This window comes from Siniperca chuatsi, linkage group LG4 (assembly GCF_020085105.1).
Source record: "Siniperca chuatsi isolate FFG_IHB_CAS linkage group LG4, ASM2008510v1, whole genome shotgun sequence".
NCBI classification, from domain to species: Eukaryota; Metazoa; Chordata; class Actinopteri; order Centrarchiformes; family Sinipercidae; genus Siniperca; species Siniperca chuatsi.
The window spans coordinates 20764232-20779682 of NC_058045.1; the positions used below are offsets into that span (position 1 = coordinate 20764232).

General features: G+C 40.2%; 1 protein-coding gene across 4 annotated transcripts; it reads right to left on the reverse strand.

Annotated features, from left to right (window-relative positions):
• Positions 1 to 611: 611 nt before the first annotated feature.
• wfdc1 (WAP four-disulfide core domain 1) lies at positions 612 to 15241 on the reverse strand. 4 transcript variants are annotated; one of them, XR_006377777.1, is made up of 7 exons: positions 14714 to 15241; positions 3850 to 4045; positions 3610 to 3693; positions 2768 to 2908; positions 2177 to 2236; positions 2028 to 2087; positions 612 to 1895 (listed from the first exon to the last, which is right to left on the reverse strand). XR_006377777.1 is itself a non-coding variant. In XM_044194182.1 (7 exons), exons 1-6 carry the CDS (start codon positions 14804 to 14806, stop codon positions 2029 to 2031), a joined length of 624 nt encoding a protein of 207 aa, XP_044050117.1. In that variant the 5' UTR covers positions 14807 to 15241; the 3' UTR covers positions 612 to 1895; position 2028. The 4 variants fall into 4 exon arrangements, 3 of the variants coding, with proteins under 3 accessions (XP_044050117.1, XP_044050116.1, XP_044050119.1); XM_044194182.1 differs by having other exon boundaries at positions 2186 to 2236; XM_044194181.1 differs by having other exon boundaries at positions 612 to 2087; positions 2186 to 2236.
• Positions 15242 to 15451: the final 210 nt, after the last annotated feature.

Below are 15451 nucleotides of genomic sequence, written 5' to 3' on the forward strand. Positions count from 1 at the left end.
GGTCTGTTTCACAGCAGATATTATAACTTGTAGTAGTAGGAAAAGCACAGGTGTTACTAATAACATTAATGATGGCGCCGTTCTGTTCAAGTGTCCCAGTAAGCTATGACAGTGTGACAGTGAGCCAGCATGGAGTATACCAGGACCCTGAAACTGAAGCAGCTGAATGGAATTCAGCCATCATTCATTTTATTATTTACACCTGTGCTAACTCTAACCTTTTCCGACTGTGACAAGTCAGAAAGTCTTCTGTGAGAGAGGCCTATAGTTCTATAATGATGTATCTCTGTTAATTTGTCGTTTCACCTTAGTCTGACATAAACCAGAATTGCTGGTCCTTGTCCAGTAGGGGGGACAGAGGTTTCTAAACTGTTCGGACCCCTGAAGAGATACTCAGCTTGCACTCATATGATATGTTTAAATATAGAAAAATCCCATAGAAAGGGAAAAGGATCAGGAACACTATCAGAACACTCGACACAAAAAGAAGTCTGTGGTGTTGTCATTGCGACGGCATTATGATCTTCATGTTATTTTATCATCATTCGTACAACATCAACTTAGTCCTGAATCCTAAGATTACTTGCAGAAAAAAGAAAAACATCACAAAATTCAGAGTCCAACAATGTGGTTTATTTAGAATAAACAAGGCAACATTACAGCACCAGTCAGATAGCAACATTCAGACATCACTGTTGTTCAGAGAATGGTTACAGCTTTTGTTTTACACCTTCAGCTTATTATGTGACCAGCTTATTCTTCTGTTATTATAGGCAGCAAATGAAACTGAGCACCATTTGAATTGATAACAGTATGATTATTCAAAATCATGAAATGTCTGAATAGTCATACTGCACTGGTAGATATTTGTTGTATGATTTGTTTCTTTCCAAAATGTCACTTCAGTAAATTTATTTCAGGAAATTAATTATAGATATAATATATACAGAGTTTCAGTTTAAAGGGATAATCCACCCCAAATCAATCTTTTCAGTATCAAACACTTGCCCTCTGTAGGCTTATTTAAAGGTGTTTTTTTTTTAATCGTTGTTAGAGGTTTCCTCCTTCACAGGTGGAGTATATCTTTAAATCTCTTCCAAATGAACCTCTGGGGTAAACTATTTTATCTTATTTTACTTTTGCTTTTCAATAACAATGAAGTCACGGTCAGCATCTGCTGGCTGGAACTAATCTACAGCTGTTCCAAATCCTTTAAAACTGACACAATCCACACACTCATATGGCATTTATTCTTTCAATTAGAGTTATTTGTGAGAATATTAAACCACATTTGGATTTGATTTCAACATGCAACCACTACAGCTGGAATTTTCACTATTGGTCTATAAAACTTTCCAGATTTCAGATCAGGAAATTTGAGCACTATCCTCCTGAGAATGAGAGAGACAGAATGAGTAACAGCTGGTTTTGATTTTCTCTGCTGACCAAGCCTTAAAGTTAGAGAGTGTGTTTGTGTGCGAGACTAAGAATGAGTTGTAGGGAGGGAGAAGGTTGTAAAGAAATGAAAATAAAATGGCATGGGTTCCATATTTCCTTTTGAGACATTTACAGCTTTGGTGCACACCGTGCTTTCCTCTCCTCTGCTTCACCATCAACACCCTCTGCTCTTACGCTCCATCCTTTCACAGACACCAGACAGAGAGACAAGCACTTATTTCTTTGGCTGTGTACTGTAGGTACGTCAGACTTGTCTCCCAAGGGACTTTGCGACTGAGGACAGGCCGCAAGACAGGGCTTTGCAAAGAGGAGGTAGCAGCTGTAGGTCTGGTAAAAAGGTCAGATCTGATCCTGGTTCAGCTGTGATGAGAGCAGATCGAACAGGACTGGAGCTGAGGTTGTGTTATGGTCGAAGCTGAGGCTGAGGTCAGGTTGATCTGAGAGTAGATACAACAACAACAAAAAACAAACAAACAACAAAACACAAGGCTTTGTCTAAAGGGAGTTGAAGGTGCAGAGGTCTTTGGTTTTTAATGTGACATGATAGTTCAAAGTGGCTGAAAACGTACTTCATCCCAGGTGCTTGTGATGATGTTTTTCGTAGCCTACTGCATTGTTAGAACTGGTACCTGTCAGTGAAAAAGCCATCATCATGTCAGGCAGATTGGCGCTATTTCTGCTTCAGTAATAGTGCAGGTTTTCAAGTTGTCCACATTACCTCACTTACCTAAGTAGTCCTTGTAGTCCTTGAAGTATTTGTGCCTCAGACCACGTCCATCTGTAAATTAAATGGCCAAAATGAAAAAACTAAATAAAAAACTGACATCTGATCTCCATATCATACACACTGCACTTTGAATTCTTGCTTAAAATGGTAATTAAGATGTATATAAAGTAAAAACTATATGTTCTTTTGATTAAATCATTAGTTTAATATTCCTGCCAACAGCTTCAGCCACAGATCACAAGTTGAGGCAGTACTGAGTTGCCAGGTCACGCCAATTTGCATATTTTTAGATCTATTTAATAGGAGAAACTTGGCACCTAACAGCATGTAATCTGCCAAGAGATACCAGGCCAGACTCAAAGACAGCTGTTGGCACAGCTCAGCATTCTGTCTCTGTCCCTTGGTGCTTTATAAGAGCACAAACTTTGGAGGGAAATCCCATTAGATCAGAAAACCAGGAGATTAGTTGTAAAAATAAAAATTAAGATAGGAGATGATGTGTGTTAAAAGCCTGTATTCCATATCACAATCCCATGGCTAATCATTCAGCTATTTCAGTTACCAGAAGTAATCTAGCCATACCGGAGTTGCCGCGTTGCTTGATGCACTGTCCCCGGTTAGGGATGCCAGCGGCAGGGTTTCCTGGGTTGATGATGTGGCATTCGTAGCCTGTAGGACAGTGAAGAGGCTCGTCTCCATCCTCAGTTGTGCTGCAGGCCTCAGCTAGTGATGGCAGAAAACATACTACGCATTAGAAGAAATCACAAACACAAAATACACGAGGGTTGTTTTCTGGTTTTGTGGTTATTACATTTATTTGTTTGTTTTCTTGCATTCCCTCAACCTGCCATGTCTACTTCTTACTTCTACTTCCTTTAGTGATTTTCTACATTTCACACACCCAATTCTGCAAACTTCTATATTCACTGAAGAATGGCAGAATGACCAGTCAAGGGGAACACAAGAATTATGCTCAGCCTTAAATGCATCTTGTGGGTGCATTTCAGTCTACTGAGACTACTGATAGTGGAGAAATTAGTCTCTTTGCCTCTTCTTATGAATGTTTTTTCCCTGTACTATCTTTGAATGTTTGCGAACAAAAGTAAGCATTTCCTGTTTTGATTTTAAAGGACGGACACCAAAATGTGTGTTTCATTGCACTGAAAAATTCTTATAGTTTAATTTAATTTTTTTAAAATTTTAATTTAAAGTGTTAAAACACCACCAAAAAATGACCCTAGTACATACACATAACAGGAGGGTCGAACTATGGTGTAATCAAACCAAAATGTGCTGAATGAAACCTGTTTGGTTCGTATTCACTGGGCGAGGGCTGGATTGCATTAGCTTTTGAAGGATTTGTGGAGGTTAAGGTGCAGTGTGATCACTGAGACCTCAGCGACTAGTCAGGTGTGTGTACTCACCCTGCAGAACCTCCTCAGGGCCGTCTAACAGCCAGCCGTTACCCCCCAACCACCGAGGCTTGGGTTGCACCAGCCAGTCCAACACTGTTCCGAACACACACACACAGACACACACACACACACACATTTTCTGTTGTAAAGTCCTGAGAATGCAATCACAGAATGACATAGCTAATACTTTTATCAAAAAACACCAAACATTGGTGTGTGTGTAGCCATCTGTCTGTTGGTTCTGCTGACCTGGTGGCGGCTGAACAGACTCCAGGCAGGCGTAGATGCAGCCATTGTAGCAGCAGCGTTTATGGCGCTCACACTCTGAGTCTGAGCGGCAGCCCGGCACCTCACAGGCTCTTTCGGGCAGCATCTGGGGGGGCGGCGGACACCGGTCATTCTTCTGGTGCTGTGTGGACTGGGGGTGGTTGGGGTACTCGTAGTCCTGAGAGACAGAAAAGGAGACAGTAAATGAATGAGAATGTAGATGCGGTTTGTTTCTGAGTCAAAAGCTGCTACAGGCAGCTCCTCATTTGGTTCCGAACTGAGAAAAAGACTCACTGGATGTTCACACGGTTTGCTTATAGAATTGCGCCTTTTAACCACCAGAGGTCAGCAATGAATCTGAGTGATCACTTTTCATCACAGCAGAGCAAAGACACTGATGGTTTGGCTTCAGTATGCATGCTTGCCTGCTAATGTCTTGATCTGGATTGGGAAGGTGATTCACTGTGGGAACAAACACTTCCCTGGTGACTCTGAGAGGGAGAAAGTAGGCCACAGGACCCTGAGCCAAGCAAAGACACACTTCACACACTTTGGCATAAAGTACAGGGCTACGTGCACACATGCACGTGGACACACACACACACACACACACACACACACACACACACACACACACACACACAGAAATGCACTCGCATTTCCACTGTTGCTGAGAAGATCTGCTCTTGCATGCATTGCAGAGGCTAACATAATGGGATCTGTATCACAGCCATGGTCTCTGTGCTGTAATAGTTTTTACCAAGCTGCAGCTGTTTGTTGATTCCTGCACATTGGTTTGGACATGTCCTGAACAGAATTTGTGGGTTTATACACACTGCTGGTATCAAATATCACATATTTTGTGCCACATCATACCATTCATTCAACCATTCATTATTCTGGGTTATGCACACATGGGAAATATTACAACAAAATCCCAAGAAGCACAGCTGCCCGTGAATAAATATTAACTCTTACATTTTCTCATACATTGTATTTGCTTTTGTATAACAAGCTACAGTGTGATCAAGTTTCCAGTTATTCCACTCCTTTCGTCTTTCTGCTACACATAGCAATGAACCATACTGTGCTCTTTACTGGCTGGTCTAACAACCACAGAAGAACATAACAAGGAACAATTTACTTTAGGTCATTTCTGGGGTGCTAGGGGGTTAACTTTATCTAATTCAGGTATGCCTCGAGGTTCATTACTCACCATTGTCTTTCCCCATCAGTGAAGGACAAATGTTTATTGTCATTTTCTGGCCTGGTTTAATGATCATAAGTCCTTTGTCATTATGGCTGTGCCTCAAATTTTTTATTTCTGAATTTGGGAGGGTGTCAAAAAATGGGTCAGAAAGAGAGAGAGAGACAGAGAAACATAGAGAGAGAGAGACAGAGAGACAGACACAGAGAGAGAGAGAGAGAGAGAGAGAGAGAGAGAGAGAGAGAGAGAGAGAGAGAGAGAGAAATGGGTGTTTTTTCTACACTAGATTAGTAATTAGATAATCAGCTTGTGGGTTGCACATGGTCATTAAAACTGTGCTGTTTATTTGGCAGGCTTACTGAACGCTCTTCCAAACCAACCAGAAAAATGAAAGCAAATGTTTGGCGCTGACGCAGTATCACTCACACTGTATGTGTGTTCCCGTGTCCACATTAATTCGGTCTGGCAGCTTTGAGTCTAGTGGGTGGATGGTTCTTTGGGGGTGGGGGGTGGATTCACACCATGGAGGGGTGGAGGGAGTAATGTGTGGTTCTTACAGTCACAGCTCGTGAAAGTTACTTTGAGATCCTGCATATTACTGTAAGTAAATAGAGTTTTGAGATGAGAGATTGGGGGTCAGTATTTGCATTAAGAGCAGTGGTGGAAGAAGTATTCAGATATTTTACTTAAGTAAAAGTAGCCGTACTACACTGTAAAAATACTCTGTTACAAGTCCTGCATTCAAAATCATACTAAGTAAAAGTACAAAAGTACTCATTATACAGAATAGCCCATTTCAGAATGATGTTGATTATATTACTGGATTATAATTAGTGTTGCATTAATGTGTACATCACTAATGTTGCAGCTGGTAAAGGTGGGGCTAATTCTAATTACTTTATATATACTGCTGGGTTGCTTTACCTATAATAATACATCATACATTATTAGTTGAATTATATTTTGTATTAATAATCTAAATTTGCAAAGTAACTAGTAACTAAAGCTATCAAATAAATGTAGTGGAGTAAAAAGTACAATATGTACCTCTGAAATGTAGTACAGAAGAAGTATAAAGTAGCTTAAAATGGAAATAATCAAGCAAAGTACCTCAAAATTGTACTTAAGTAGAGTACTTCAGTAAAAGTACTTTGTTGCATTCCACCACTGGTTAAGAGTGATTATTATTATCATTTAACATCACATTTCAATACTTTTTGGGTACTGACTGAAATATGTCCGAATCCTTGGTCAGATTCTTTGCCTTGCTTTGCCTTCTTTTACATATTCTTTGATGAGATATTTCCTTATTTAAAGCTAAATCAATATATTTATATTAACAATAGATCAAATTACTATTTGTAGTGTAAAAGGTGTCACTCATAGTGACAAATCCACAAAGAATGATCACACTACAGTTCCCCTCAGCTCCATGGAGCTTTTTAGTATCTTTCAGCTGATTATTTTGGTTTTTAGTTTTAAAACCCACAACTTTACTGTTTAGATTCAGTTTGTATTGCTCTCATCAGCATCGTTTCCAGAGTATTTAGCAGCTAAAGAGCCAGATATTTTCCTCAGGAGTAGGTGGAGACCAAAACAGAGCTAAAAAAAGAGTGAATATTGGACTTACAATCATCAGATTGCCAGAAACACAACTCCAAATGAATGCTAATGTTGCTCCGTGCCAGGCTGATGAAACAACAGCAATTTCAAAGGAATTTTTCAACTTTGCAATGACTGTATCTGTACTTTGTAAGTGAAGGAAACAAACCTGTGGTTTCACATACTCAGACTGGATTTGCTATAAATTTCCTCTCTGTTGTTGGAGATGATACAATGTGGAAAATATATCTGCTGCCAAATTTAAGGAATGAGTGGAATATCAAGCAGCAGTTGTTTTTTTGTTAGTGTGTGTGTACAGTATCTACAGTACTGAGAGGTGATCTGCTCCAGTGTAAGTCCAGCAAATAAGCCACTGTTTGTTAACAAGTTTGCTATAACAACTTTAAAAGATGACAATATGAGGCAAATGCTGTGTATACAGCTTTTTGTGCTGCCCCCAAGTGGCCAAAGGAATCAAGTTCTTGGAAGGCTGCTTTGTCTTAAGAGTACTCCACTGATTTAGCATTGCACTCCTATAACATTCTCAGACTCATGATGGGCAGAACTAGAGATATTGTTTTTTTTTATTCAATGCAATTTTCTTCCTCTTTTCTAAACTGGTCCCTACATTACCCACAATGCAAATTGGCAGCCCACAGTTCGGGCAGAGGTTTGAGCGTCTTTTGCTAGTAATGTCATGTTGTAATGTAATGTAGCCTCAAGCAGTTAGCAGACAAGGAGTGGGCTACAGAGGTCTGGTAAGCTCACTTCTGTCTAACTCCACATCCCCAGATTTTTTTCATTTTCAAACTTGTAGTCTTCAGACCCAACTAACGCTGACTCAAGTGTAAAATTGGTGGAGTTCCCCTTTAAAACAAAATTGAATGCTTTGAGTTTTTTGTTAAATAAAAAATGTTCACATTCTTTCGTGTGAATTATTGAAAAATGTTTTGTTTTGTTATTGGTACTGAAATGCAGGTATTGACACATTGACACCAGTCTCAAACACTTTCAAACAATGACCGGCCCTAATCACTTGACAGATATTTATACAGTTACTTCTGCTTGTACATGCTCCCACACAGTAGACTACAGGTCCTTCATACTCTTCATTCATGACTCCCAAGAGGTAAGTGGAGCCACAGTGGTTCACAACATCTCCTGGTACAATTTAGATTTATGAATGAGGACTACAAAGTCTGCTGTGATTGGATAATGACATGATGACTACTGCCATCTCCCCTTGTCTCATATCCGATCTGCTCCTAAAGTCTGCTGAAAATGTCTCCTACAAAAGGTCAAGTGTGCCCTTCCTGTTTATATGACTGTGTGAGTTTGCAACCCCAAAGTGTGAGCTTGCTTGCACACATGAATACCGTACACAGCAGATGCCATTCCATGTGTTTACTGTATTGAGTCCTAGACCTGCCAACATTACAAATGCTACTTCTAACATACTTTTTTTTGTTTTTACTGTGCTTTTGCCAACATGTCTATCTTTCAGTTCTTACAGTAACTGCTACACTCTCAAGGTTCCTCTTGTGTCTTCTCCCCTGCCTTCATGTCTTTGTATGCCAGAAGGGCCGTCATGCTCTACATCCTGAGCTTTATCATACAATCCTGTGCACATCTCTCTGATGTTCCACATTGTTTGTTTACACTCCTGTCTGCTGTGCTGCTCTCCTGTAGGGAGACTGCCAGCGGGCCTGTGTGTGATGTTCATGTCTATCTGTGGGCATATTTCCCCCCTCTCTGTCTCCTTGAATCTCCTCTCTTCCTCTCTTTGGTGTTGAAAAGCGGTGTCAAGATGGAGCCTCTAACGATTGATGCCAAACTGCTCTTTTTCATTTCAGTCTGTCTTTTCCTGTCTCTCTTTTTAGTGCATTTGCTCTGTGGTTTATGGGGAGTTTGTGGGGAGAAGCCACTGGAGACCCTGTCTGGCTCCATAACTGTACTGAGATCAGGCCGTTCATGGTTGTACGCAGAGATCTCAGACAGATACTGAGATTTTCCGCTTCCTTTGCGCATGCACACAGACACACACACATACCCAGAAACACACCCATATGCACATACAGTACTACAGGGTCAAAGTTGTGCACATATATGCATAAACAAGGAAAATCTGTGTTCTTTCATATGTGTCAAGTGTCAACTCAAATGCGCCAGAGCTCCCATGTCCACCAAATGAAGTAGCCCACAGCACACATCTGTTTAGCTTTTGGGTTGTCACGACTCATTTCCTGTATCTATACCAGCAGTCAGTTTGACAGAAAGATAGACAGACGTGTAGATAGAGGGAGACGCAGCAGGCTAAACTGTGAAGCAAACAGACTGCCTGTAAATCAGTTGGAGATGAGAGATTCAATGAGTGATGGGAAGACATGCTGACAGATAAACAGGTAGATGCATAGCTGGGAGAAGCAGGCCTTGAACTGGGAATATACTGGCAGAGTGGTGATGTCTAACCTTGAAATGCAGCTGAACAGACTGAACCCATATGAGGTGTGGTTTACACAACACGACAGAGGTAAACCAAGTGTGAAAGTAACTAATTAGTGTTGGTAAAACAGTCTGAAATACCTGTCAGTCATAACCTGAGGTAGCAGGGACGCTCATTATAGAGGTCCACCCCAAACTCATATATTGTATTACTCCTCCATCTCTGTTAGTGCATCAATCCCAACAACCAAATTTTAGGTTGTGCAGTAGAACAATTTCAAAATAATTTTATATTTAAGCTGTTTCTATACTTCGTTATGCAGAGTTATGGATACAAACATGTCTGTGGTCTTACATACATACATACATCGTTGGATATATATGGGCATTGATATGACATGGAAAATCTTTCTGCTGTCAAATAAAATGAATGTCTGGAACATCAGAGGCTCCAGGTGAAAAAAGTGAAGCAGCAGATGATGTGAAAATGAGTTAGTCTTTTTGGTTTGTGCTTGTGTATCTGTGGTACCGAGCGGCAATCTGCTCCAGTGTAAATCCAGTAATCTGCTTCTGACTGGCAGGCTCACATCACCTGACTGGGTTTAGTCCTGCCTAGAGACGCACACACCAGTTCATGAAACTATTGGTAAACTGGATGACTGACTGACTACAACAACTCCCATTCTTATAGAAAGCCATACTCTCAAAATTCACACATCAAATTATTTATTTATCAAAGGCTACAAAAATGATCCCCAAAAAAGATGGCAATTTTCCTGAATATGTAGCTTTCTCTGCCTAAATAGAAACACTGTGAAATATTATGTACTATGTGATATGTTATTTTAATGTCTGTCTATATGTGATGATGTGAACTGTCACCTGAGCCTTGTTACAAGGCTGTACCGAAAAGATATTACACAGACTTCATTGGTTTTTAAAGTGAAATAAAGTGAAGTGGCATTCATTTTAAGTATTTTATAAACCAGAAATGCTGTCTGATCATCTGCTCATTCGTGAGCAAAGACACATCTAATATATATTGAAGTTTGTGTGAAATGCATTCTTATAATCGGAAGATTAACTTGCTAACTTGTCTTCTTTGCTAAAATTTAAATGACTTACCTGAGACTAACATACAAAGCTCTCCTTTAGTGAATATGCAACACTGTACCTCTCCCAATTAGAAAAATATGTAAACAATGGCATTAAAGATAGATTGTGGACATCCATAACAGAAGCTTATTAGATTTAAATCCTTCATCTTTTGTTAGGTATGGAAGTATGTGTCTTGTCTTGATGAGTTTGAGTAATTGCAAACATTTGTATGCAATCTTATCTGTAATTTGTCTATCACATTCATTTAATTTGTTGTGAATTTTATTGTTGCATTTGATTTGTTTTGTACATGCAGCCTTAAGGTCTGCAGAAAGTGGTACAGCGAAATGAATCTGCATATCTTTGCGAAATATTTGGTTCTAGACGCTTGGTGACGTAGTGACTATACTTGCAACTGCTGTAATGTAGCTGGCGAGCTAACCACTAACTTGCTAGCTGACTGGGCAAGCACTAGTCAGTCAAAAGTTCACACAGTTTATTCAAAACACGTATTACCAGTGTACCAGCGACTGCTGTCTCATAACTGTCTACAAATCATATCTGTTTTTTGGAGCAGTTAAAGGTAATTAAATTGTATTTCAGAAGCATTTTATGTTATTTGTTGAAATTCTCTTTACATCCCAACAACAATCAATAAATCAAATGCTCTGAAAATAAAAAAATGCTATCTGTGGCTGTCGCAGGCCTGCAATAAGCCCATCCAATCATTTGGCCCAAAGGAAATGATGGCCTACCTGTCTGTCTACCTGTGCACACTCTGCCCGTGCATTCATTGCTTGAAAGGAGGGGGTGGGATTTTTTCGGTCACTTTCAAAATCTAGCTGTCTCTTGCTAGTTTCTCCAATGTTACTTTCCTTAGCTTTAATACTCCAACAGAGGAGATTAAATAAAATGGTGCAACGCAGCTAATAAGCTACGACACCTTCCTCCATTTTGGAGTCTCCAGCTATTAAGGTAAGCACCGTTGCTATTGGTCATTGCAAATTCTCAGATCGCAAGTTTGCACAGATTTACTTGCCCCATGAGTGAATCCACTAATCGCTGCGATTTCAACTCATTCCAATGGAATTTTGCCATTTTAAATGCTGGTGTGACTTCTATACAGCTAATTCTTGCCAAGGCTGTACTATATTTGTCATGCATTCCCAGGATTTGTCAACTCTCAGCCTTAAAGGCCACAAACTATTTGCTGATGAACTAAAATACATTCCTTGCGTTCAGCAGCGAAATGCAGGCTGTGCAAGTTTGTACAGCAGCACAGGTTAGAAGATGACACATTCTAAGATAAATCATCACAAACAAACTTTAACATTGAAAAGAGTAAACCTGACCACAATTTTTAGACATTTAGACATAAAATCAAAATGCCACTTTTAATCCCCTTTAATTCCATTCATGACATGACATGACCCTCTTTACTCCTTTTTGATAGCATTAGGGGTGATCACATAGTATCACTTCCTTAAAAGCTACAAATTTCCATCAGTGAACAAGCAGTGTATGTTTTGTTTTCTTTTACGCTGTGGCCCCAGGCCAAGTCAAACAGTCGGCCAGCCCAAGGAAGGGAAGTACACGTGTTTCTGAGCGTCTTAGTACCAAGAGCTGTCTGAATGGTCCACATCACATGAAATAAATGAAACTGTAAAGATTTATGATGGTAGCCTCAGACACTGTTCCAGGCAGGTGTCTCAGCCTGACTTTGTTATGGCTGCATGAGACTAAATAATCTGGTCTGTGTGCGATAATATGTGTGTGTGTGCGTGGATGTGTGCAACGTGAATCTGGAATTTGTGAATCGGGAGTGATGATTTTCTAAGAGGGTGGAACTTGCAAATTCATAAAGTTTTGGACAGAGGTGCTTTAGGGGTTCATCTGAGACTTATGTATTGCTGCTGTTTAGTGAAAACCTTGTACTTTTAATTTAACTTTTCACTTTCAGTCACAGACTTGGGTTTATGAAAACCTTTTCATAAACCATATGATAAAGTAAAAAAAACATTATCATCAAGATTTCCCCATCTACCCATCAAACATGTTTCTCTTGATTGTAAGTTTCCTTCTAATGCCGATTTACTACTTACCTCTTTACCCTTATTACATGCCATGTATTATTTGGCAGGCATTTCCCCTGTCAAACGCAAAGAGAAAATTAAGAAAGTGCTTGGTGACCTTTGAACCTCTGATTCCCAAGACCATCTGACCCAGAGGTCAAACAGATACCTTTCTGGTAAGAGCTTTACATTCAAGTCAGATGAAAGAAGTTACGGCCAAGCGTGCAAAGGCAGTAAGATATATAGGCAAAGAAAACATATTTGAAAACACAGTTTATATTAATTAATTGATACATACATTTCCAATCTACATAGAAGAATGTGATTATTCATCTTCTTTAAAAATAATACTTTTAATTAACAAAGCTAGATTACCAGCTGGGCAAAGCAAGTGAGAAAAAAATAAAACAGAGATATGAGCAGACATTCACTCTCAGTTAAGTACCCATCTTTTTCTTATATTGATTACTTACTACCAATTACTTATTGGCCTTGTCTAGGAGTTTTGACTTTAACTTCAGTGTGTTTAGATAAATAACTCTAAAAAATCTAGTGTGAAATCTAGTGTTTTCAGAGAACAAGAGGGACCATGAATGCAAGACAGGTACTGAGTGTGCTGGTGGTCTTAGGTTTGTTATACATTTTTACCAATTTTCTTTTCAAGACAAACTATTCCATAGTGCAGTGCCTACGTGAAACACTCAGTGACTATAATTTGTCTTTCTGCACAGCCCCGGTATTATGAATGAGGCTGAGGGTGTGTGTGTGGTGGGGAGGTGGTTAAAAAAATGAAAGATTGAAAGATGCAGAGATGAAAAGGTTCAGAGGGAAAGAGACAAACTCCATCTGCATAGCCGTCTCAGCATGTTCCAATTACAGCAGCTTTGAAGCAGAGTCCAGCAAGACGGTGCTTTTGGAGAGCAGCAGACGAGAGAAAAGATACTTGAAAGAGGGAAAACTAGGGGAGGTATGCTGAGAAAGGCACATGGCCGAGGGGAAGGAGAAAGCAGGGCAGAGAGAGGGTGAAAGGGTAACTGATTCAAATGAGAGAGGGGAGGAGAGATAAAGGCAGAGAATGAGAGAGAGAAAAGGGCCAATGAGGGCGTAAACCAGTTAGAAAGTGAGAACACTGAAGCAGGAGAGGTTGCAGAGAGGGAAAAAGAAAGAGAAGGCAGCACGCTACAGTGAGCCCTTGTTAGAAATGATCAATCAGCTACACTGAGCTGAGTTAACAAGCAGGGGCCCGGTCTGCAAGTTCAGTTCCTGCCCTAATAATCCACTACACACACACACACACACACACACACACACACACACACACAGACAAAAGTTGTACGTCCAGTGTGCCCTTCAATTACTCATATGGAAACGTGAAAATCAGCAACTTATTCCAACCTGTTGCACACTCCACTTTCTGCTCCTCATCAAAACTGTAAAAACTCTCCTGTCCATGTAGATTTTTCATGCTTCAAAATCAAAACGTGTCAGCTCCCCAACTGTTTCTTTTCCAGTGGTGGAAATTTTCAGATCCTCTACTAAGAAGCTAAAACACAATGCGGCAATGCGCCATGGCAAGTAAAAGTGCTACATTATTATGTTATTGCATTATTATTAGGGATGAATTAACATATGATCAGTGTTTTTATGTTGTAGCTGGTTGAAATGGAGCTAATTTAACAATAACAATGCATCATATTTAAAAGGTAATCATATGTTTTGATTGTAAAATCTTAATCTGCAAACCAACCAATAATTGTAGTTGTCAAAGTAGTGGAATAAGAAAATTTTTCCCCTATCCCTTAAGTAGAAGTAAAAAAGTAGCATAAAGTTGATGTACTCAATTAAAGTACAAGTCCCTCAAAATCACACTTAATTACACATATCTGTATGGTAAATATAAGGCTACAGCCAACAACAGTTATCTTAGAGTAGCATAAAGACTGGAAAAAGGAGGAAAAAACAAGCCTGTTTTTGTTAATCCATACAAAAACCAAAGTGGAAAAATGACGTTTTATCTTGTTTGTGAAGATAAGCATAACTAGTCAGCTGTTGGCTGTAGCCTTATATTTACCAGACAGATATGAAAGTGGTATTCGTATTTCCTGAAACTTTGAACTATTTCTTTAAATACAGTACTTGGGTATATGTACTTGCTTAATTTACACCACTGATCTTTTCACCTCTGGATTAAAGCACTCATACCAGGTCAACTTGACCACCTCTCCCCTAAGCCACAAATCTGCTCTCACTGTGTGAAACCAGCTCTCTGTAACAGCACCGGTATTGCACTGTAATGCTGTGAGCTTTCACCTAATTCCACTTTGGAGGATATTCTGAAAACAGCCATAAAACAGAGACAGAGAAGAAAGCCAGACATGCATACGTGCACATATACAAAAGTCAGAGGTGAGGTTAGCAGCCCCACCTTATGGTTGAGTCCTCTTTTCCTGATTCTTCTGGCATCACTTCCTGTGGACAAGACCAACAGGGACAGTAGCAGCACCACAGAGGCCGACATAGTCTGTGTCCTGCACCCCAACTCCAAACTCTTTCACTGTCTCCCTCCCTCTCCTCCCTTTCTGCCTCAGAGGTATTCCTTCTTCCTCTCCTTATTCCAGAGTTTGTCCTTTGTGCGTTTGTGGGTCTTCTGTTATGTTGCCTTTCCAGCTGAAGCAATAACTCTCCGGTGCTCATGTGAAGCCAGAGATTACACAAGCCCTCTCCCTCCAATGGGACCTGCCTTTATATCCGCCCGAGGAAAAAGTGCAGGGCAGAATGACAGAGCAGAGGGAAGGAAGGGGAAAGTACAGAGGGGATGAATGGAGGCAGTGTAGGGAAGAATTGAAAGAAGGAGAATAGTTAAGAGATCAAGAGGAGGAGAAGGGAGAAACAGCAGCTGCCTGTGCATCAGTTGAGAGCTGAAACTGTCTGCCGGCACAGCGCGCATACATGACTGTAGGAGAGAAGCGGGGAGAGCAGGGGAGGGGGGTGAAAGGAGGGAGGGGAAAGCGTTAGAGAGGCCAGTGTGTGTGAGACCTCCCCCCTTGCCCCCTTGGTGCATCTCGCAGTACATCTGGTGATCTTTATGTGAATTTGACAGAGTTGTGTCAATGTGTGGTTGGAACATATTTTATATTCTGTGGCTTTGCTTCACATGTTTTTC

What these genes read in the sequence shown, in the direction of transcription:
- wfdc1 (XM_044194182.1), bottom strand. Translation starts at nt 14,806, where the DNA reads ATGTCGGCCTCTGTGGTGCTGCTACTGTCCCTGTTGGTCTTGTCCACA. An exon ending in GTCTGTTCAGCCGCCACCAG is followed by an intron (nt 3,694 to 3,849) that starts GTCAGCAGAACC and finishes TGTTCGGAACAG; the next exon opens with TGTTGGACTGGCTGGTGCAA. An exon ending in CCCTGAGGAGGTTCTGCAGG is followed by an intron (nt 2,909 to 3,609) that starts GTGAGTACACAC and finishes TGCCATCACTAG; the next exon opens with CTGAGGCCTGCAGCACAACT.